The sequence below is a fragment of the Pezoporus flaviventris genome, unplaced genomic scaffold (genome assembly GCF_033815535.1).
Source record: "Pezoporus flaviventris isolate CSIRO_AGI_PZ_B2104156 unplaced genomic scaffold, CSIRO_AGI_Pfla_v1 ptg000108l, whole genome shotgun sequence".
NCBI lineage: Eukaryota > Metazoa > Chordata > Aves > Psittaciformes > Psittacidae > Pezoporus > Pezoporus flaviventris.
In genome coordinates, this window is record NW_026892656.1 from 764,937 (window position 1) to 789,603 (window position 24,667).

Consider the following 24,667-nt stretch of genomic DNA (forward strand, 5'->3'; position numbering starts at 1 on the left):
TTCCAGGCATCTAGTGCATAGTCCATGTGAAGCCACTCTGAAGAATACAACAGCAAAATACTCAATACCTTCTACTGACTTTCAAACAACTAATAGTTTTCTGCAGAACTTCACGTAAGATGCCACTTCTGTTTCATTGTCCTAGTAGACCTTTGCTTCACAACAAAGTAAGGAACAACATGAAGTTCTCATGCATCAGAAACAAAGTTAAAAAAGAAATCCATTTAAAGAAATGGTAAAACTAGACATTTATTTAGTTTCTCTGTATAAACATAAAAATAAGCAGTAAAACACAAAAGCAGTCACAACACTAATAATGTCTTTGTAAAACAAGAAAAAAGAACTGAAAGAACTGACTAGTTTGCACTACAAGAAAAAAATAATGTAATATAAGGAATAGCCAGCTCTCATGAACTTTTGTGCTCCAAATTTTATACCCAGTACTTTTAGAAAAGAGGATTAAATTTCTAAACCAGTCTGTGAAATGTTCTGTACTTTCCAAATTGATGGGAAAGCAGTCAGTTTCAACCTAGCCACTTAATGCTATCATTAAAATACTCAAATAGTTTCATGATGGCATGCTGATTATTTAAATTAGCTACTGCATCTTTACTTTTGACTTCAGAGAAAATTCATAACTGTTCATTCTCATTACTCAAGCTTAGTCAGGTGAAGAACATTTTCCACAGCAAATATTAAACATGAAGTAAACTTGCAGTCATTGTGCCAGTTTGGAAAGGTGATAACAAAGCAAGGGGAAAGAGGAAGACAGGAGCACCTAAATGAATATGTTTCCCAAAACTTAGTTACCATTGACATCCAGGCTTAAAAAACTGCTCACCTCCCTCTTCTCCATCCTGGAGCTTGCTCTTCTTTGCAAACTTTTCTGATTGCTGTTTATTCCTGAACTGTTTGACAGTAGCTCTTCCAGGTCTTAACTGTCCTTTCACAAACTTCTTGGAAATTGATTTAGGCTTTCCCTCCTCGTCTCCTTTCTTGAGGAGTTTCTTTGGTGGACCTGAATCTATTACCCAACAAAAAAGAAATTAAAATGCTATCACAGAGCTAATGTTGCTTCAAAATAACAACTGCTGTAACAAGAATTTAACTTCTTTGTAGTAACAATTATACATGTAACAATAATTCTTACATGCTTCTCAAAGCTGATGTTTTCATGGCAGTCCCTGGATGTTCCACTTTCCCCTAAGGAAGTCCTGCCCGGGCATTATTTTCTGGGCAGCAGTAAAACTGCCCAGACATAAAAGGATTATTCTAAATTAAGAATTTCACCACCCCTGACACCAAGGGCATCAGTCCCCAAATCATCTCTCCACAGTTTGTGGTCAGAGCTGTTTTGACATCCTCTAAAGCAGAAGAAAAAAAACACTGAAAGGTACATTCACAACTCTAACCCACAGCACTTCACACACCCTAGCTTCAACTGTCAAACTTTTACTTACTGTAGGAGAGCAAACTGCAGAATCAAAAAGTTATCAACTTTAAAATTCTGAGTATTTTAGGTGAATCAAATAGAGCTGAAGGGCTTTCAGTGCAGTTTATTTAAAGCATTTCAGCCTCATTTTTTCCAGGTTACTTGATCATACAGTCAGTATAGTTTTGAATGCAAGACAGAATGACAGATGATTGAGGTTGGAAGAGACTTTTGGAGGTCATCTGGTCCAACCCTCCCGCTCCCAGAGGGCCACCCAGCAGCTTTTGACTATATCCAAAGTGGAAGACTCCACCCTGAGAGTGCTCAGTCACCCTCGTAGTAAAGACGTCTTTCCTGATATTCAGCAGGAACCTCCTGTGTTTCAATTTGTGCCTCTGGTCCTGGCTGTCTTTGCACACCCCATTCAGGTATTTGTATAGAGTGACAAGATCCCTATCAGCCTTCTCTTCTGCAGTCTCAACTGCCCTAACAACATCAGCCTCTCCTCACAAAAGAGGTGCTCCAGACCTTTCATCCATGTATGTGGCCATTCAGTGGGCTCTCTCCAGTATGGTTATGTCTCTCTTGTACTGAGTAGCCCAGAACTGGAAACAGCATTCCATATGTGGCCTCACCAGTGCTGAGGAGAGTGCAAGGATCACTTCCCTTGACCTTTTGGCAACTCTCTTCCTAATGTAGCCCAGGATCCAATTTGGTACCTTTGACACAAGGCCACATTGCTGGCTCATGTCCAACTTTGTGATCACCTGGAGCCCCAGGGCCTTTTCTGCAAAGCTGCTTTCCCCCAACATGTACTGGTGTGTGGGGTTGCTCCTGCCTCAGGTGCAGGACTTTGCCCTTTACTCCTTGATGAACTTCACAAGGCTTCTGTCAGCCCATTTCTCCCCTGCTGCTGAGGCCTCTCTGAAGAGCACCTGCCACTCCCCCCCAGCTCTGTGTCACCAGTAAACTTGTAATGGTACACTCTGCCCCATAATCCAAATCATCAGTGAAGTGGTTGAACAGAACTAGGCCTAGTACTGACTCCTTGGGCACACTGCTAGTTATCGGCCTTCAACTAGATTCTGTGTCACTTATAACCAATTTCTGGGCCCAGCCATTCTGCCAGTTTTCAATCTACCACACCATGTGCTCATCCAGCCCATAATCTGTCAGCCCCTCTGCAAGGACTTTATGGGAGACACTGTCAAAAGCTTTACTGAAGCCCAGGCAGACAACATGCACTTCTCCAACCTCATCTACAAAATTCATCACTTCAGAAGTTTACCAAGGTGAAGAAGTTAAGTTCAAGCATGCCTGAGCACAACATCAACGACTCAGAAGGAATTCCTGTTAGGAAAACTTGTCTTCTTACCATTATCTTTTTTATATTTCCTCTTCCCATGTGGTGCTTTTCCATAAGGCACTTTTCCACTCTTCCCCACGAACCCCCTTTTACCCTTGGTTTCCATTGTGGCAGCACTGCAGAGGACACAAGGGACAGCATTACTGGACCACCGCGGCTCCCTTGCCAACAGCGTGAGGAAAAGACAGCCCGCATTTCTTGGCACACCGGTTAACACACTTGGCGGAGTTAAACCCTTCTCAACAGCCGCTGACCGTCCCTAAGTGGACGGTGAGGGACCAAATCAGGTCGCCCGCAGGCGCGTCACCACGGAGGCGCAACTAGGCAAGGCCGCGGAGCACATGCCTGGCTGACCCCGCTCCCCAGGGACCCCGAGGCCAGACCACGCCAGGCCAGCGCGGAGACAGCGCCAGAGGACGCCGCTGGCCCGCACCCGCGGGGGACGCTCCGACGGACACCCCCGCCGCCCGCTCCGCTCCGCTCCACGCACCCCTGGCCTTACCGCTCACCACACACGTGCGGCCTCGCCCGCGCTTTGCGGCCCCCTCCGGCGAGCGCGGCTCCCTATTCGCAGCTGCCGTGCGACAGTGCTGATGCAGCGTGCCGTCAAGCACTGCGCGGAGAGGGGCTGGCGCGAGTCAGCGACCCGGGGTACGGGAAAGCCGCTTCGCGTTTGAGTGCGCTCAGCCCGGAGCTCTGGAACGGGCGGGCCTCTAAAAGGAAAGGCCTCGTTCTCCTTCCAGTTCCCGTTTCGTTCCCCCACGTGTGCTCCCCATCCAGCTGGAGCAGTGGGCCTACCGCCATCTTCTCGAGCGCAGTGTGCTGAGTTCGCAGAACTCCGGGTGGAGCTGTTACAGGAAACGATGCAAGTGTGATTTAGCCGCGTGGAACCTCTGCCAAGCGTTTTTCTCGTACGCGGGTGTTCAGTAAACCCGTTTCTTCCTAACGGAAAGTGGAGCCATATTCATAAATGTAATTATTACTGTTGTGTGATTTACAGCGGCGGTGACAGGAAACCCGAGCATGGTCAGTACTTCTGTAAGACTACCCGTCGTGTATTTCAGTAAGAATGTGATGTGGATAGAAATTACATGGTGGAATAGAGCTTTTTATTAAGTGAGCTGGTGGCAGTACTGTTCTTTTGTCTCTGGGGAACCACTTGGCAGTGACTTGAAAAATGGGACACGGGCAGGATTATGGTTTTTAGTTTTTCCACTCTGAAATGTCCCCATCGTGGCTGACAAAATTGAGTGGTTTAAAGGGAGGCAGGGGAAGAGAGTGTATTTTGAAAATCGCCTTAAGGAGCATAATAATACAAGGTTGCATGCTCCCACAGCTCAAATGTTCTGCTTCAGTGTTTGGAACAAGCTCCATAAATGTTTGAGATAAAGTCTAGTCTCTACACTGATTACATTTTCCATTTTTTTGGTGGTTGCTTTCCAAGAATTAAGACCACAGTCAGTTAAGACATTAGAAAATACATTGCTGTGTTCAGCTTGCTTGCTGTAATACAAACACCTGCCAGAGAATAAACCAGTGAAATTCTTGAATGCCAGCCAGGCTTTTCATGTCAAGCAGTTTAGAGGGCCAAGCACATCCCTTTCCTAAAAAAAATAAGTAAGGGTTCCTTAAAGATCTTCAGATACCTTAAAACAGGTTCCAGTTGTAGAAGATAGTTCTTGACCTAATCAAGTCTCCAGGATATTCCTATGTGTGTACATAAATCATGTTTCTGCGCAGATGTTTTAATGTCTAGTTTTGATGTTGGTTTTATCTCTTTTTGGATGCTGTTTTGATTCCATGGAGATAAAAATGATTAAATAAACCAAAAGATTAAAAATTCAGAAGAGTGAATTTGTAATCTGTAAACAAAGTATGTAAAACTGAAATTGAGTATTACCAGTCTCTCTCTCTAGTGAAACCTTCATCTCAAAATCCAGATTTACATTCAGATTCTTTTAAAACTGTCTTACTTATGTTAAGGGGGTCTTTATCCCAGTAAGGGGTTTATGCCCTTTGGCCATAAGGAGGAAGATTTCACCCCTTCACATGTAAGTTTGACGAGTTTGTTATTTCCCAGAACAGATGAGAGCCTTGGGCCTGATCTCTCCAGGTGCCCCACCAGACAGCACACTGTACCAGAGCCTGAATTCAACAATCCCGTTCAAGTACATAGCAGCTGATTCACCCACCAAGTTTAAAAAAAAATTGAAGTAAGTTTTTGAGCCAATTTTTAGTCCATTTTGGTCTCTAGAAACTCACACAAAATAGATCTTAACTGAGAACTTTTATTCTATACTTTCGTGATAGTTTAAGCTTTGCAGATTGCAGTGAGAGTACACTAACTGCGGGAACAAGCATGAAAATAATATGTAAAGCCAGATAAAAATCAATCATTAATTGCACACAGAGTACAGTTCTTATCCAATAGGCATCCCTGTGGGGGAAGAATACAGGTTCAGCCCATTGACCAGTCCCATCAGTTACGGTGGAGTCTTCCCTCATTTCTCCGCACCCTGTATTCTGCATGTTTGTATGATTTAATTCAAATTAGCAACTCCCTGTAACCCTCCCACCTTTTACCGACAGGTCACCTAGTTTGCATGAGGATCACGTAAGCACCTAAATACACAGGAGTCTTTTGACCTGTAGGTATGATTTTTAGCATTAAAATGAGATTATAATGACAAAAGTTCACCAAAAGGGCACTTAATCACGGTTTTCTCATGAGAAACATCTTTTGATGATTGTTTAGGTTTTGTCAGGTTTTAGCGAACTTAAGGGGTAGTCTTTCTGGTTAGGGGTTCATTGATCTTATTTTTCTCAGTCTTATTTTTTTCAACTCTTTTTTTAGGTTCTGTTTTTCCACATTCCGTCTACAAGGCCAAAGCCTATTGTGCTTTTTGAGTCTATGGGATGCAAGACAGTATGTCATTTTTGACAGGATTAATACAGCCTCTTCAATTATAAATGAGGAAATTATGTATTTCATAATGTGGTCAAATCTGTTCAAGAGTCTTACACTGTAAAAATACATTATCACTCTTTGCTCAGCATCCCCACAGTTCTTCAGTTTCCCTACATTCTCTAGCACTCATTAATGTTGTCTATAAAAAACTAAAACAAACCACCAGCATTTGTTGCAATAAAGTATTTTCATTAACATGTGGTTTCAAAAATACTTCACATACACATTCTCACGTTTATATCCAGAAAGTCCTATATGGTGAAAAAAGTACACTGTAGTCCTTGAAACTAGACTCCTGTACACTTCAAAATCACCAACACTTCAAAGCAGGACAAAAGAACATGTTAAGCGATAAGGAAATTGAGACAGTCACAGAACCTTACTTCAAACGGCAAATGTTACAGTACCCAATGTCAATCTTCAGTTTTAGCGTGCAATCTGGCATCAAGTGAAGTCCTGATGTAAAGAGAAATATAAATACCAGTACTGGATCATTCAAATCACTTCAAAGTAGCAATCACTTTGAAAAATTCTTTGTTCTTGTTAGTGAGTAGGGAATAGATCTTTTCTATACGTATTGAAGGTGCAGTTATTAGATACATACACCTTTTGCTCTGGAATTAAATGAAGATACAAAACCTGACCTGCTGTCTGCTGCTTTTGTTTTTCCTCCCCTTTATTTACTCTTTTCCTTAAACAAACTGAAGTTGCCACATGAAATGTGCAATGTAAGGTTTTTCCCTGTTTTCCCTAAAAAAAGTCTTTGTTGCATGGACACATTTTAGTCTCAAACCACTTTTAGAAGTGATTTGAGACTGAAATGTGAGATCCAGACAGACTTGTAGGTCAGCAGGAGACATTACAAATCTGTAAGCTGAATTCAGATTCAAATTCCATACACTCCTTTCATAATTGCTGCAGAAAATCTGCCAAACTGTAGAAAACCATGAACTACCGATGCCTGGTGTTTAGATTTGGACATTCCTGGATTTGTTTCTTTCTTCCATATAAGCATAAAACCATGAACAGACTAAATAGGATACATACTCAACCATCAGACATGGCATCAGAAATCTTGTTGCACTGATTGTGCCGGTTAGAATGATAAGTTCTAATTCTGAGACAGCAACCCACATTAAATACTATTTTTTAATATATATTTATATTTGTGTAACAAAACAGTATTTTATTGTGCAAACTACATTTTTATACTAGAAGTCTCTCACCTGCTGTATTAAATGCTACTGGAAATAACAAGGCAACAATTTTCTGGCACTAACTTCAGTGGCTTCATGGCTGAGGCCATGAAGTTCAGGTTACTTTTACAAGTTTCACAGTTTTAGGGACTACTTTCCATAATCTGATAAACTACATTTAAATAGCTGCAAATGGCTGTTGGCTTGGAGCATTACCTCTGAAACTACAGCTGTTTCTTAATTACTCCCAGCAGATGTCCTTTGCTGGTCTTTTGACCTAATGCGGCATGTAAGTTTCTGGGAGAAGGGTCAGTTTTCCTGAGGCTTTTCATTCAAACGAAGCTTCCAACAGTGCATGGAAGGCTGAAGGCTGGTTGTATCTTGCTAGAGGTATCACTGTAGGTATGTTTTTGGTAGTAAAATGATGTATAAATTTCTGATTTGACTCCAGCTTATTAATTCAACCTAAGGCATATACTTTGAATAATAGAAACATATTCTATAAAAGTCAGTATGTGCTTTTTATGGATAATATTGTCTGGAGGGAGATCACATTAAAGTCTACTGTTACTCTACAGTCTTCATCATTTGTTAGGTACACAAGCCAAAACTACGTTTTCCTATAACTTCTCACAGAGCTACAGAAAAAGTGAAAGTCACACATATCCTATCATACAGTTCTGTATCTCACTATGCTAGGAGTAATTCACAGGTATGTCCTGTTACATTTCTATAGGCATAGAGAAATTTCAGAACAGTTACAAAGCATGTAAGATGACTTTAGGCTTACCTCTCAAAATGAACCAAATTAATGAGTCCATTGAGGGGAAATTGAAGTACTTAACAGACTGCCCTGGTGAGCTAGAGGATTACACCAAACATTGAAATCTGGACTTAAGTGCTGAGTGTTTAAAGCACAGGCCCTACATACTGCTCAAAGATCTTTTGATGTGTTACATATACAAACACGAGGTAGGCTTTGTTCAATAAGTAAGAATACTATTAAAAAAAAAATTAGGCAAAGCAAACAGCAGTGAACCACTGTGATCTTACTGTTAAACAGAAATATAAGCAAACACAGAGATACAGTTCTTGTTCTATACCAAATGAACTTTCTGAAGTTGAGTCTGCTGCAATTCACCTCTACATGTGAACACAGGCTAAATTACAATTTAGCCTTTAAAAAAAAAAAAAAAAAGCAAGGATGGAACCACATATCCCCTTCTCATGTGACTCACATACACAGTTACATATGGGTACAGCTACAAATTGTTTTTACAGAAGTACCAGTAGGCCTCCTAAGACCTGAACTGACTTCGGTCTCATTGGTTAATCAGCTTGGCGAGAATCTCACTTCTGTTTTCAGATGCTGTATCTTATATATATGAGATATGTATATATTCTAGGCAAACCTAAAAATAGATGAAAGAATAAAACAGTTAAAATATACAGTTCTTTGATAGCTTACAGCACTAGCTGAACTAAGCGAACTTAATAGATTCTAATATAGCTTTTATTTTACTCTGGAGAAAAACTAGTGACAGCTTTTGATATTTAATAAGGACTTCAATGAAATTGAAAGTATTATAAATAGAACACTCAGCCAATGTATGTTAGATAAGTCTCATTGGAATAAAGTTAAATCAGTGCTTTGTTCTGTTACTGGATTTATTCAATTTTCAAAATACAATAATCCTTCATATAACTTAGAGTACTTTTATATGTAATACACAATTTGACCATTTCCCCCACCTGCTTTCTTACAAATGAGCAATAGGATTCTGAAGGTGATTTCTACATTTATAGAAGTTAAAAACACTTAACAAAAGCTTCTTTTGCTTATAAATGAGTAGACTTTTATCATCTTTGAAAAGTCACACTCATGCGATGGGTGTTGAGAGTAAGTGTGGAGATTTTAGAAGAGTAAACTAACTGTTAACCGTCCTCACAAGAAGCATTTATATTTGAAACAAGTATTAGCCAAACCATGAACATAAGCAAGCTAGACTCTGTCCATGTCACAGGTCAAATCTGAAGAAATTGATCTTTTCCAGTGCATGATTTTATTTATAGTTATTGCAAGTTTTCCATAAGCAGTCTCTATTAAAAGGCATTTTTATGAACTTAATCAAAAGGGCCCCACTCTAAAGCCAAAATGACTGATGCGCTGCAGATTCGATGTACAGATGAAAATTAACTAACTTTCATCAGAAACAATGGATTTGTTTTTATAGGATTACTGTGAAATTTTCATATAGGTCTGAGTCAAAACAGTAGGAAATGGGAAACACGTAATGAATGAGGGAAGTATTTTCCATGAGTACCCTCTGGAAAAATTAATTCCACCAGCTGAGTTTAGCTATTTTTAGGCCCAAATTCAGCATAAGAATAAGAAAAAAACACAGCCCATTTTTCTCAAAAATGTTTTGGGTTTGTGGGGATTTTTTTTGATTCTTTTTTTCTTTTGGAAGAATTGATGGCTCCTTCGTCCTTCTTGTTTTGGTCTGTAATTGACTACTTTTCTCCAAAATAAGGTGCTGTAGCAATTCCTAATGGCGGCATCCTGTTAGAAAGGATTGCAGCATGTAGATTTTTTTTACCTCCTCTCATGTTTAATACAGAAAGGACAGGTTCTTCATGTGAAATAGTAATGCCAATATTTACGTACTTAGCAGAATAAATCTTGGCATATTACTGGTTCCTCAAATTATAATGATGCGCATCACACAACAGGAAACAGCAAAATATTTTCAGTATACATTCATTCACGTAAGTATATGTCTACTATTTTGACAAAGCACTGAGTCATTACAGTTCTTAAATAAAGCTTTTTTTATTTTGCTATTTTGCACCTAGCCTAAATAGAATTTTGGCTTACATAAGTAAGTACTGCTAATACACAGCAAGGATGCCCTCATACCTGTAGAAACAACATAAACTGTAAGAGGTCAGAAACTTGTTCTTCCCCAGTAGGTGTGCTTTGCTTCCTGTCATACAAGATCTTACTGCTCTACAAGGGCATTCTTTAGTCAGAAGCATTTCTTACCTAAAAACTGGATTTTTTAAATCAAGAATGTTAGAAGATTTAATTCCTGTCTCGTCCACCATAGCCACAATGTGAATATCATAACTTTGTCTGCATAGAAAGAGAAGTATAAAAAAGAGGTAATGGAATTAAAACAACTGTAACATGTGAAAAATAGCAGTGTAGTTACTGTTTGAATAATAATCACCTAGTATAAGAAGCAAAGAAAATTTATTTACAGTGGGATCAGTGCAATTGTATGATTATTTAACCATCTCAAAAGAAGTAAAATTTGCAAGATGCTTAAATGATTTTAAAAGTTTGCATCTGGGCAACATAATTTTTCACTGATAGTATTCAATTTTCTCCTTTTCTGACAGAAACACTATAAATTTCCACATTAGCTAGTACAAACAGAGTTTTTCATGATAAAAAATATCTAACTGGCCAAATGGCATGAGGTTCACTATTCATAATCCTGGATTTCACCAGGAAGGATATTTTTCACCCAACTTTTTGCAAGAAACTGAGTTTACACAGAAAAGTAAAGAGAACCAACTGAGCACCTGAGAGCATACCAGTACACTGAAGGTGACCAAAGCTGGTCCTCCAGCATGGAACACCAACTGTGGAGTTACACAGAGTTGTTATGTAGATCCTGAAAGCAGATTAGTTTTGTGGCAAGATCTGTTAGTTCAGTGCTAACACATGGTTAAAGTACTTATTCTCAGTCTAGGAAGGTCACTAGGTTGGTTGTTCCGAGCCATTCTCCACTTACATAATAAGTATTATGTATCATGTATTGACATAGGTATATCATAATGTGCATTATGCTTAACATACTTAAGCAGTAGCTATGGGATCACTTAGTAGCATACAGTGGTTTTTTTATATATTAAAATATGAATACATTTTATGCATGAAAGAGACATATCAAGATCTGTATTATTTAGAGGAGTTTCTGAGGAGAAGGTCTGGAAGTCTCACAAGTGCCAAAATCAAGCATCCTTTGCTGGTGTGATAAAGAGCCCTGGAAGTATTACTGACAGCTTTGGTGTCACTGGAATCATCTGACTGGTGAGCATGTTTCCCCACCCCCCCCAAAAAAATCCCCTTCCTACACAGAGGAGGCTTTGTTTTCTGTTAAAACTACACATACCCATAAGCAAACCAGGATGCAACTTCTGTGACCCAATCATTTAAGAATTAATTTTTAAACAAAAATTAGGAGTGGAGTTACCAAACATTTGACTAACAGGAGGTTCATCAGAGATGTCTGAGGAGAAAATACACCCTTCCAAAAGCAGCCATCTTCATTAGCCTCAGTGAAAGGACAACAACATATGGAAAGCACTACTCTTAAACATGACAGCTCATCCATAAGGATAAAAATGGGTTGGGTTTTTTTTTTAAGTATTAAAAATGTAATGGATTTGGGATCAGCCCCACTTCTCCCTGTCTCCTTGTCTTGCTGAGAGACAAGGAACCCTGGGGCTTCAGGAAAACCACCAGGCTAGTTAGCAAGACATGACCAGACCAAGGCCATGGTAAATGTCTGGCCACTACCAGGTCAAGGTACAGAAGACATCTGGATGTGACCTGGGAAAACTGTTGTGTGTGAAAGATAGCAGAGTAGAAAGCTGACCAAATCTGCAAGTGTCATTGTGAGGGAAGGCAGGACATGACACATGGTTAAGGAGAAGGTATGTGAGAAAAGTACCTCACAGGTAACTCTTGTGGAAAATTGAGACCTTTTGGTGAGCAGAGTCTCACAGGGTAAAGAGCGCCTAGGTGATACCTATCACCTATTAGTGATACCATGTAAATTGGTTATGGTACCAGAAATAGCAAATGTGGGTACAAGCACACACAAAATTAACTGGTATATTTTGGTACCTCTAAGAAGAACAGCCACACTACAAAATCTGCTTGTGAAGCTTTTACACTTACCGCTTATTGGCAACAAGTAAGACTTTCCCTGAGAGAGATTCCCCCTCTTTAACAAAGAGGGGTGTCTGAAGAAGGCAACGTACTTGATACCAATGAGTGAGAGGTTCTGTTGGTGCAGTGGACAACCAAACAGTTACCCTGAAACAAACAAGAAAAACTGTCTAGATTTTCTCTCCTGTCTTCTCCTTTTGGAAACAACTTTAAGTTGTAAGACCTTTATATATGTGAGGCCTCAACTGCTTATAATAAATTTGAAACAGCCTTCAAGTAAAGTGGCAAAGTGACCCTACCCTATGGTGGGAAATCAATATGTTATGCCTCATTTTCTTCCTTTATCTATACTGTGCCTGTCACCACCAGATTTTCATGCCTAAGCCAGTTATGGAGATTCAAAAAAAAGGTACTTCATACTCCTGTTTTCTTTTCTTTCCGCACTACCAGTATAGAGAATATTAATTTCTCTCCCCTCTTACTACAACAGACAATTTCAACAAATTACAGGAAATTAAGATTTGTCCTGAATGTAGCAATGTGATTCTTCACAGTGGAAGTTTCATCCTTAAAACAATCCTTAAAACAACACTCTCCAAGAAGGTCCTATACCTAGTTTCACTTACAAAATATATTTCAATAATATATTGAATGAGGGCATAGGTGCAGAGAAAGGGATAACACGGGTAATGCCATGAGATCAATCCACTGAGATTTCAAGAACTAAGACAAAGAACTTCCACAGCTGTAGGAACACTAAAGAGCTGCTGATTAAGCAATTGCCTATTCCAATATGGAAGCCTTCTCCGTGGAGGATTTCAGTCAGTTCCTACAAGTCTGCAATTTTGTCTACTCTTATAACTGATGTGGAGCTTTTGGTTCCTTTTTTAAGATTAAAAATTTTACTAACAGCTGTTAAAGTAAATAGAAATGCAGATATATCCATTTTCTTTTAATGGATATATGATTCTGAATTCTTGACAATCCTCATTTCAAAGATTAATAAAAGGCATTTATCAACACAAATAAATAGAAGTGCATTTTACAATATACTGAAAAAATCACCTCATCTAAAACTAGACCAATTTAACTGTGAAATCAACAAATCTTATCTAAGTGCTAAATACAGATAGCTGAGATCTATGTATTGAATACCTGAAGAAGTTTATCTAATTATCACCCATTCACTACACCAGATGAATGTCCCCATTTTGAAATAAATGCCTGGTGCTGCAGTGCAAAAATCACCCATCCAAGCCTGGTAAAATTTTCTCTGCTTCTATTTTGTTGCTTGGAACATACAACCTGCTCTCCTTTTTGCCCGCAGACAAGACCAGCCCAATTGGGAAAATCCAGCTTATGTTCAAATGTTGCTGCTATACTTGAAATGTAAAACAAAAAAGTATATAATATTGGAAAGAATCAGTACTGTGTGGAATAGTATATTTAACCCTCAAAAATTCCTGGATGTGGTCTACCACAGATTATGTGTACCCTAATCAACATGGGAAGCGTATCTTGTCATACTGTTAGCACTAGGTTATTACATTTCTTAATATGAAGGAATTACAAACAAGAGTATAACTAGATGAAGGTCTAATTCTGGAACACTTTGTATGAAAGACATGATATCCCCCCCCCCCTCGTAGTTAGTATTTCATAGGAAGAAGGAAAGAGTACTTACAATGATCCTACAAATGCCACATCAAACCAGAATGCCAGGCCGTGGATTAATCCAGAGTGCGTCATTTGGAAAACAAAAGGGATTTCCACTCTGCAGGAGAAAAAACAATATGGTGCCAAAGTAATTTCCAAAAAGTACTGGAAATTCTACCAGAAACTTACCTTGTACTAATTTATGTATTTCTATTCTCATTCATCAGTTTATGTCTCAATTTTCTGTGAATTTAAAAGGATGTGTTCTTTTTCTCTGCATCAATAGAATTAACCAACACTCAATTAATTAACACTGACTCAGGTGTTAATTTTTTGTGTGCCTTATTCAGTAGTAGAATCAAATATGCTACTACACAAGCGTTAATGCATCATTTATGGCAGCAGTTCAGTCTGCTACAAATATAGCAGTTCAGTCCTTCCAGTGGAAAATTTCCCATTCCCAGTGAAGGACTTAGATTTAGTTTAAATACTAATTTGAAAGGAAAATGTTCCATTAGAAATTTGAGAGACCTGGCTACTACTGGAACAAGAAGGAAAAATTAAGCTGCTTGAGCAAGAGCTGGCATATTTTCACTTCCAAAAGAACTATTACTGGCTATGTAGTTGAACCCAAATCTCATCCAATCTTGTTGAAATATATAATAAAATTAACATTCAGGTAACAACATGTTAGTTCTGAGACTTGCTGAAGGAAGTCAGCACTAGGCAGATGAAACTGGAAAGCAATTCTTCAGTTGTTTCCATCATATTAGAGCAATTCTTCTCTCACTAGACTGTGTCATTTATACAATTAATTCTAAGTCATGTTGGAAACAAGGGTTCAGAATTTCAAAGATCGCCTGTGATATTTCCCCCTTATGACAGTGTCTTGCAAGGACTTGAAGTACTCCCTCAAATTTTCCCATACGGGATGTTTTATTTCACAGATGTACTGAGAGGGAGGCTTCTCTGCTGTCATTCTGGGACACAAGGAGTTCAGGCTTCTTTACACATAGGATTTGCCGACTAAGGATTTGAAGGAGCTCTGGAGGGAAGTGAAGAGGTACAGCTGATTCCTGTTAGATTGGAAAATGTTGGCCTTTTTAAAAAAAAAAAAAAAATACGCAAGAGTTCAGCAAGGCAGCTTATGATGACACCATCTGACAAGCTCTTTTAGGATGCCTACACAGAAAGACAAAAATTGCCTTATAACTATGTTTAAATGTGCCCCAACATAACATGCTGAGATGTAAACACTCTTCTCCAGAGCCCATTTTATCCCTTTCAGAAGGAAAATTTTGTGAACCAAGTCCTGGTGTTTTACAGGCTCACCAACAGGCTTCTCTGCTAATCCTATACAAAATCATGCAAATGATTGAGCTGGTCCAACACAAGTGGTGTACTTATCATTCTGGCATGCCACCTTCACTCCACCATGTCCACTGTCAGAGCCTCCTCTGAGTACCAACGACCAACAGCCAGTTACAAAGACAAAGATTGACAGTGAACTTCTGGCATCTGCTGACCTGTGTAAATCTTCCTCAGCAGCTTCCAGGAAGTTAACAGTGTACTTCACTGTCTGGGCCATCAGAATTCTGGTGTCAAAAGTATCCTATGTGGGTTAAAAAAAAACAACAAAGTTGCAAATGTTACCATTCTGTCTTGTCAACATATAAACTTGTCTTCTGTTTAAAAAAAAAAAAAAGAAGGGGGGGGGTGGGGGTTGGGTAGGGGGAGGTAGGGAGTTGTGGGGGGAGAAAATAAAAATCAACCTTCACCACAATGAATTCATTTGAAATGTTTCCATTTTTTAGCATCCCCTAGAACACTGTTAGATTTTGCAACATTGTCAGGATTTAATGTATCTGATAGCTCACATACTTACCAAAGACTCTTTTATTCAACCTAGAAACAATAAAATTCTTTCAGAAATTGATCACTTGTTAAAAAATAGGTGAGTTTATTATACTATTTTTTTAAGTTACAAACATTTTAATATGCTTTCTGCACAGCGCAGTTGAGTAAACTGAACTAAGAACTTAGCTGAACTAAGCATGGAAATACTTGAAAATTAAATTATTAAGAGTAGGAAGCAAATTTGCTTAATACAGATTGTCCTCTAGAATAAGGTTAGGAGTCACTCAGCAAACGAAAACTTTTCCCTTGATTTTTCTTTCTTTGATCACATGTACTAATCCTAATCTATCACTCTTCACAAGCTCTTTCCTAAGTAAAGCATACTTAACATAAAGGCTTCTACCACATCTCCCCCAGTGAACCCATCTAAGAACTAAAACCTACCTACAGAGTAAGCCAGGAGATACGTGATTTGTTTAAAAATGTGGCTTTTATTGGGCACTGCATTTCTGGTATTCAGGGTAGGAAGAATCTCAGCTGAGAAATAAAAGCCAAATATGTATTTCATACAGGGTGCAATTATGTGCCACAGGCCTACATATTACTTCATTCTTGTCTTAGTTTGACTGACAGTCAGAGAGCCAGCACTGAGAATGACCATGCTATAGTCAAAGATACAGCTTGAATTTGTGAAGACAAGTTAGAAAACATTGTGAAAACAAGTCAGTTTTCTCTTATCCATTTTGAGTAGCAGAAGCAGTCAAATGCAAAAGGTCACATCAGTAGTCTAACAGTCTTTCCAGATTTCTGGACAGGTTTTAGGGTATTCATGTGGTAGCAGCTACACTTCTATCACTACTTAAACTAGTTAGCCTAATGCTAGCCTAGATATGCTAGGTAGGTATGTTGTAGTTAAATTTCTGAGAGTGAACGTTTTCATTGCACCTACACTGAAGCATTAGACTGGGGCAGGGGTGGGTTTTAAAGGTTTTTCCCAAGAGAGGTGAGAAGGGTTTGTTCCTCATTCTTTCTACTTAGCTACCACCTAGACTTTTACTAAAAAGAAGGGCAGGTGCTAGATCCATAGAGATTTAATCTAGCACCATTAAATATGTAGAGATTTGCATTTTTAATACGTAAACATTAAGCAGTTAATATTTACATAATTAATTCAATACTTAATATTAAACATTAAATATTTGCATATTAAATATGTAAATGCCCAATAAAGTGTGGATATTTACATATCTAAAAAAAGGGTTGTTTCATAATACTGAAACCTGTTTGCTTGGCTGCATTCCCTTTTCCTTTAATTTGTGGATCAGAGATGGGAAGGGAAAAATCAAGGTCAAGTCACTTGCTTAAGAGACTGGGAAGACTGAGGAAAGTTAGTTGCATGTTAGGAAGAGAATTGTTCACATGCTGTAACTTTCCAATATGTGCAAAACTCTAGATATTTGTTACTACAGCAAAACCAGGAATATTACATACAGTATTTAACCTTTCACAGCACCTCTGTTCACACTTGCATGCTCCTGGCTCTCAACTCAACTCAGAGCCACAGAGCTCTGTCAAACAAGGAGGCTATTGTATCTGTAGGATTTAGTGGAGGGGACAAGATAGGGAGAAGCCAAACCACAAAAAAATAACCCCCAGACATACAAACCTACCACAATAGGTTGTCGGAAATATTCATCCACAGCTGCAGTGCGCAGACTAGACAGATTGACCCCATAAAAGCATTCTTGGTACCTAGAAACAGTAACACATGCAATGTTTAGGGAAAAATGTTTTCTCTGGGTTCCAACCAGAGCCAGCAGAGTAAATGCAAATGGCAGGTGAAGTTTGGTGAATCCTCTTTTCCTTTTTCCTGTCTGCCAAGAGGCCAAATTGCAGCCCTCCTTAGCTTACCTTCCATACAGACATCCTATACAGCACTGAGGTAACATGATCGCATCAAATGGATATACGGAGACATTTCACAGTATGCTTCTGAAAGAATCCACACAGCAAGCAGAGAATAGGGATCAGGGCTAAGGCATTTAAGCTATTTCTGTAATATTGAGCTATTGCAGAAACAGGAGTAGACCTTGTATAAATCAAAATAATGATAAGGACACCCACATTACAGGTCTGTTCCTTTTTATTGAGGAAAATAAATCCTATACTAACAGAGCGGGGAAAAAAATAGTATTTTTATCTTATTAATTTATGAAAATGTGAATTTAATGTATATTCAGACTATTTCCAGTAAGAAATTTGAAATGAAAATATACATGCTTTCAATAATCTTCCTCCAGTGTATAACCCTCTTCAACTAATTGAAAAGCCTAATAGGTATCTTTATTTCCAGACAACATAAACAAAAGGAGATGGAAAGAGAAAACATAAGGAAACTCAATTCATTGTGATGGAAATGTCATATAGATACAAAACCACGATCAAGAATTCTATGTCTTCAGAAGCATTTAAAAAGGAAAACTTTAAACGCTTGTCCTCATAGTTTAGGAGTTGTATGATACTCTAACAATCATAACTTTAGAAAAAGTGGATGAGTTAGTCTAAACCAATCTGGCAATATCTCTTTAATGCTGGTAAATTCTGCATTACTAGTTCTGTGCTAATTGCATAAAGGGAAGATGCCCAAATGACTGTATGCCTTAAAGGTATCTTTAAGGAAAGAACTCAAATAAGCACAACAGAGGAGATCAGATCACACCAATATTTGCAAGTGATCTTTTACCCTTTTCCATATGTTCGCTGTACTGTATAATTGAGTTGTTTATTTGTCACTGAAGAGAAACACAAGCAAAATGCACACTATTTTTAACAACTTGCTACATGTATTTATGCTTTGTATCTTTCTCTTTCTATCTTTGAAGAGTTCCACCAACAAAGAGAGCAGTCTGCTCTTCTATGTCTGTCTATACATTACCACACTTCTGGGAATGATAACTGTTAAATACAGACTAATAAGCAGCTCTGAAGCTCAACAGTAAGCCAATCAATAGGCGTCAAGAGAAAAAAAAAAATACTTACACAGTCTCACAACTACTATTACTGTATAGAAATGAGGCAATATTTCTAAGTGTATGGGAAACAAGTAGCCTTTCGGTTATATAGTAACCAGGCTACACTAACTGCTGCATCTAATGTTAGAACGCACAGAATGATTTTTTGAATTTTGACGGTTTTTAAAGGCATGGTGCCTTTACCAGGTAAAAGTTCAAATTGGAAATCTAGTTAGTTCCTTCAGTCCTTTGCTCAAGTACCATCATCCAACTGGATTCAAAACCATATCTAATCTCTAAGACACATGATACGGATTTAGATATATAGGTAAGGATTTATTCCACACAAAACACATCCTCTGTTCCAAGTAACAAAGCTGGATAATGAATAAAAGGTATTTCTTGAGGCCTGGAATTTGAAGCTGAGGACATCACAGGCTGTCACCAATTAGTTCCTGACAGTTTACTGCAAACCCCAAGAAAACCCTGAGGAAGTGGTTTGTCTGAAACAGGACTTTCAAAGCTCTGGATCTGTTAGGGTATTCAGACCATTTAGTATTAAGAATGTGAATGCCCTATAGTGATGCAAATGCAGAACTACTTGCACTCTCACTCAGAACATCATGATCCCATATTTGGTTGAAGACATTAGAAGCACTAATTTGTTGGACTTTAAAGCACTTAGTAACCTCAAGGATATTTAATTTTGTACTATCAATGACCTGGCCATGCATCCATACAAAACTATGACTACATGGACTGATTGGAGGACTGATACTATAGGCCTCTGCTCAGGAGACATGTCATGTGTCTAAGCAAAAATAGCAGGATCTTGGGGAAGACCAGAATGACAGTTGAGATACAAAAACTTATCAGAATTTAATTCTACCTTTTTTTTTTTTTATTTTCTTAACACGCAGAAGTACTGTTGCTTTTTTTTTTTTTTTGTGATTGCAAACATACAATGCAAATATTTCATAGCTGGCTCAACTACACAATGAGACAAATAACCACAAACTGGCTGTGTAAATTAACATTGCCAGCAAAGGATTCAGCATGTAAATTACTCAAATTTCTCTCACTCCTTTAATCACTATAGCAATAGTAAGATTTTGTCATAGCTCTACTTCAGAGACAGCCAGAAGAAATCTTCTAAGTATAAGCAGTTATATCATAACCTGCTGACCAGGACACTTGGGCATGGAAGAAAACTGTCTTTAATCTAAGAAAGCAACAAATAGGTTGTTGAACACCAGTTAATGTTCATATTAATACCACATCACAAGCTGAAAGAACAGTTTAAAGACTGCAGTTACAATCTTCCAGAAGATTTAAAATAGTTAACCCAGGAGTTCCACAGTACCTTTTATACAAAACCTTTAAATAATGATCTATAAATTAACTGATATGTATCACATGAAGAACTGAAGAAATTTACAAATAAATGCGTCGTTTGCTGAAATGGAATCATCTCAATTTCTCCTCATTAGAATATCGCTGCAACTTTTTTCCTCCTATATATAGCACAGCAACAGCTTAACAGTGGATAGTAGCAGTAGGATGCTCCAAAGCAAAAGGAGTAAAACTTCTAGTTAAAGCTGCATGAAAAAATTTGGTGGACAGAATATAACTACCAAATTGGAATTTGTTCAGGACTTGGGAATTAATACTTATTCTCTGAGAGGATTGCCACGGAATTTTTCCTGTGCTTATGCACCTGGGACTTCAGGCAATGATCACCATCTGTAGCATAATACACTTTGGTATAGCAAAGGAAACACTAGCATCTGATTCACATTCATCTTTCAAAATGAGACCAAGTCAGCTGTAGCCCTCCTTGAGATCCTTCAGGCTTGCACAATAAACAGTATGACTTTAGGCCAGAGCAACAATGAACACAGAAAACATAAAAGCATTCTCTTTCAATGATGACAGTTTATGCTTAATCAAATAACTGATTTATTTTTTAACCTCTACTGAATCTTTGATACAAATGAAAAAACAGTCATTACCAAAAATTGGCTCTGGAGAAATGTTCCATGTACAGCTGCTCATCAGAAAAAGGAGCCAGATGAATGTCGCTGAATGTTGGGAACATCATTCCTAGTACACAGAAGACAACATGAAGTAGTAAGCCAAGTGTTCAAGAAGTGTTTGGACAATGCTTTTAAATAAATGGTTTAATGTTAAGGTTGCTCTGTGTGAAGTAAGGAGTTGGAGTTGCTGATCCTTGGGAGCCCATTCCAACTCAGGATATTCCATAATTGTGTACTCCCACAGACATCCTACAAGGATGTCTTCACTAGCAGGAAACCACTAGTTCAGAAGCAGCAATTTTTGTACACTTCAGATACCTTAACATTTAGTTTTACTAATATATGGGTTACTGAAATGTGAGTATGCTAAATCAGTTGGTAAAAAACCTAATCTAGAACAATGTATAGAAGAAACCACAATACTTGATAAAGTCCTAGCAATTTTATGGTCCTATTTCAAATATTTGAATTATTTAGCTTCCTTCAAAAGTGAAATGCTAGCTATTAAATACTTTCTCAACACTCTGCAGTGGAGTTTTAGCACCTTCTTTGCTTATAGCTAGCCTAGTAAGTATAACATCTGTGTGAAAGATTTGCATCAAAGGTCAGACTTGAATTAAACTGCAGGATATGGTTTTGGTCCAATTTGGAAGAACTGCCATTTAGGGAATGAAGTATTTATATGCACTTTACTCTTAAGACTTTTATCTGAGAAACTCACAGCCCTTCAGAGTAAACACTGAAAATTTTACAGACACAAAAATGTATATTACACCCTTTTTCTTTTCTTTTTTTTTTTTTTGTCCTCAAAGATGCTGAAGCTGAGAAACCAAATTTTATTTTCATACAGTGGCAAATTGATAACAGAGCAGGGAATGAAATCCTGATCTACTACATTCTAATGGATTGGGAAACCATTAGAGGAATTGCCTTCCATTATTTTCTGTAGGCAGTGCATAAGACTGCCTAGCAGCTTAAATGACAGCTTTTGTATTCTATTGTGCATGCGACAATGGAAGCAGGAAATAAAGCCTGGTCAATCTGAACTACAGTTCAGCATACTGCTTCACCCTTTTAAAATCTGTTATAGAATACAATGCATAGTTGAAGGGGAGGATAGGTAAAGAAGCAGAAGGAAAAGGAAGAAGTATTCCATTTGTAAGTACATCATGTAGGAAGAGTCCACAAAAATTTAAATAAAGAACAACACCCACTCACAAAACAGATATGTTTTTTTTTAAAACTGGTTGTGGGGAGGTTCACAGAGAATTTACGACAGAAAGTTTCCAAACCTAACAGGTACTAAATATTAGAAACTGACTCAAAATGTCATAATTTCAGCTCACTTACTTAGACAATCATAAAATTTAATAATTACCACATAAGGTGATTCATCCCTATAAGTGAGCAATCAGAAAGCTAGACACATATCTTTAAAAGCAGTCACTCATTTAAAACTAAAAATGAGCTGCTTCCTGATAAGTTTTCAGAAGCTCTTCTCTGAAACTGAGCTCTAAATGGGAGACTTAAGATCAGTGGCTGACTTGAAAAATACAACCCAAATGTGGTTTGTGAGCAAATTCATTAGCTCCCTGCATTTAGGTACAGATTCAGCCCATGCTTCAAAAATTCCATTTTGCAGTAATTTTGCTCGAGAAAGGTTTCTTAAATAAGTCATTTAAAGAGATACTTCATTTTTAGCAGTTCATGTAGATTTACCGTTCAGCAATTGGATGCTCAGATTTGCCTCCCAAAGAAGTGTCACATGAGGCCCTGGAATTCACAGATTACCTTCAAAACCCTTCCAAATACTGGAGGGATGAAATACAGAGCACTGAACACTGTGAATCTCTCACGTCGTTCAAAAGGTAACATCCAAATATTAGAATAGGGCATCTGGGAGAAGCCCAATGAAAGGATGTCAAAATAACTTGAACTTTCCCCAAAACACCAAAATTCTATTCGACCGTTCCACTCTCAGCTTGATTCCACTGTCTGGCAGTTGAGGCTAGTGTCGTTTTATCTATTGCGATATGACGTAACAGAAATGCTATCATAGTGTACATAACAGCAGGTTAAGATTAAAGCACAAGCAGAACTCAGTACTGCAATAGCAGCATGTTCCAAAGCTTTTTCCACTGTGAAACAGCAAGAAGTCACAGCATAGTACAATAGCAATGGTGCCTTCATCATTCTATTAATTCCCCTGGCCCTCGTAGATATTGGTGTTAAAGCTAGACTGAGGGTATAAAATCAGACAATCCTGGACTTCCAATTCAAGTATTCTTTTTACTTTTTTTTTAGAAGCTTTTTATTTTTCTTTCTCTATGCAGTGGATAACTTGGTGACACACTCACCACGCGTCTTCAACCATTTTTTGGAATGGAGGTAAGTTTCCAACATCCGTTCATTGAACAACATATAACCCATCGGTTCAGAAACTACCACATCAACATTCTCAGGCAGAGAGATCTCCTCAATTTTTCCAGACAGAACTACGATCTTGTCAGAAAGGTTGTTGCTTCTCACCAACAGCTGGAGAGAAAACAAAAGCACACAGCAAGTTTTGACTCTCTTGATCATCAGAATTTATATCAGAGGTCTTTTACCTAGCATTAAACCCCTGATAGCATAAACCAACTACCTCAGTGTGTTAATCAGAATAAAATAGAAATATTTTTCCTTGCTACACCACCAAAATTTCTAAGACTGGAGCTCACTGGAGCAAACTCAAAGAAATACATTGTGTGGAATCAGCAAGTGATAGTACAAGTACTGTTGTCCTGCAAGAGATGACAGTATGTACAAGAAAAAAACTGCCTACCAGGAAAAGGTGGGTATTTTAATTCAATACAAAAGATTACAAAGAAAGGGTCTTCACAAGTCTCTAAATTCTAGAAATACTGTTCTTGAATAAGTTACATAGCTATGAAAGGATGAAGAAACTCAAGAGCTGAAAAGTTTGCAGTATTTTCTAAGCATAAATGGAGCATAACACTATATTCACATGAACGCATTTGAATGTGCCAGTACTTAAAGCTGAGATACTGGAGATTTATTCACTTGCATGGGCATAGTGAAACTTGGGGAAAAATGTTTAATGAATAGCAGAAATGGACCTTAAATTTTACGTTTGATACAGCAAGATATGTCTAAGAAAAAGAACAACTTTTTCAAAGCCTCTACATATGTACACATAGATGAGTATCCTATTTAGCTGCACTGTACTCAGACATATGGGGAAGTATCTACACCTCTTGCTTTTAATAACAGCAGAATCTGGGTTCTTCTGGCACAAACTAATAAAGAAGCAATTATTTCACACTAACCTGAGGTGTCTCCTGGGAGAGTCTATAAAGTGAAGAATCCTTTGCAACAGCACAGTAGGAGATTTGTATTGATGTCCAGTAAGTAATAAAAAACTCATTCACAGTTGTACTTGCATTGATATAATTGTATCATTGATGTAAGTGTATATAATTACTTCAGCAAAACTTTTCCAAAACAGACTGGGCCTTAGGTGACAGCAATGATACTTATGATTCATTCTAACCAGAGACAGACCAATGTTATTAGCTAATCCACTGATACGTGAATATGCTAAATAAATTAATAAAAAATCAACTCAGAACAACATATAGAAGAGACCATCAAGTCCATGCTTCATCAAGTCCTAAGAATTTTATGGTTCTATATTAAATATCTGAATTACTTAGCTTCCTTCAAATGAAGTTAAATGCTAGCTATTAAGTATCTTCTCCACACTCACTAGTGGAATTTTAACACTTTTGCTTATAGTTAACATAGGAGGTATAACATCAGTGTGAATAATTTGCATCGAAGCTTGAATGACTGTTACAGTTAATGATTTCCAGCTATAACTTGCTAATATAAACTATATGTTAATACGGTAATAAAACTACTAACCAAAACAAAGATCATTGTACACTAGTATGCCATCAATTAGATAAATAACATCACTGCTTCTTTCACTGACAAGTGTTTGTATCCATTTCTAATAACAGGTTGACAGATTTTATTTTAAAGTTCTTTAGACCAGAGGCTATGTGAGTAGACACATGATGAAGTTTCATTTTGGAAATTAAATGAGTGTTTTGCTCACAAGTGAACTCCAAATATAAAAATAACTAACTGAAACAACACCTCTGCAGCAGCATG

The 24,667-nt window shown here is 37.9% G+C and overlaps 1 protein-coding gene and 1 long non-coding RNA gene across 6 annotated transcripts in view; one reads left to right on the forward strand and one right to left on the reverse strand.

Moving 5' to 3' along the window:
* Positions 1-24,667, reverse strand: part of PUM3 (pumilio RNA binding family member 3) — an 86,768-nt gene that overhangs the window by 21,645 nt on the left and 40,456 nt on the right. Inside the window, exons 6-13 of one of the 5 annotated variants that reach the window (XM_061477770.1) lie at positions 22,846-23,023; positions 20,465-20,555; positions 17,112-17,193; positions 15,111-15,196; positions 13,613-13,702; positions 11,938-12,075; positions 2,808-2,914; positions 842-1,024 (exon numbers count right to left, since the gene is read on the reverse strand). In XM_061477770.1, coding sequence (XP_061333754.1) covers positions 842-1,024; positions 2,808-2,914; positions 11,938-12,075; positions 13,613-13,702; positions 15,111-15,196; positions 17,112-17,193; positions 20,465-20,555; positions 22,846-23,023 — 955 coding nt within the window. Of the gene's footprint in view, positions 1-841; positions 1,025-2,807; positions 2,915-3,231; positions 3,272-3,307; positions 3,450-11,937; positions 12,076-13,612; positions 13,703-15,110; positions 15,197-17,111; positions 17,194-20,464; positions 20,556-22,845; positions 23,024-24,667 lie in introns of those variants that run through there. The other 4 variants (XM_061477771.1, XM_061477774.1, XM_061477772.1 and 1 more) reach the window with 4 other exon arrangements.
* Positions 4,212-5,961, forward strand: LOC133281894 (uncharacterized). Its single transcript, XR_009747592.1, has 2 exons — positions 4,212-5,011; positions 5,653-5,961. It is a non-coding gene; the product is annotated as an uncharacterized LOC133281894 (long non-coding RNA).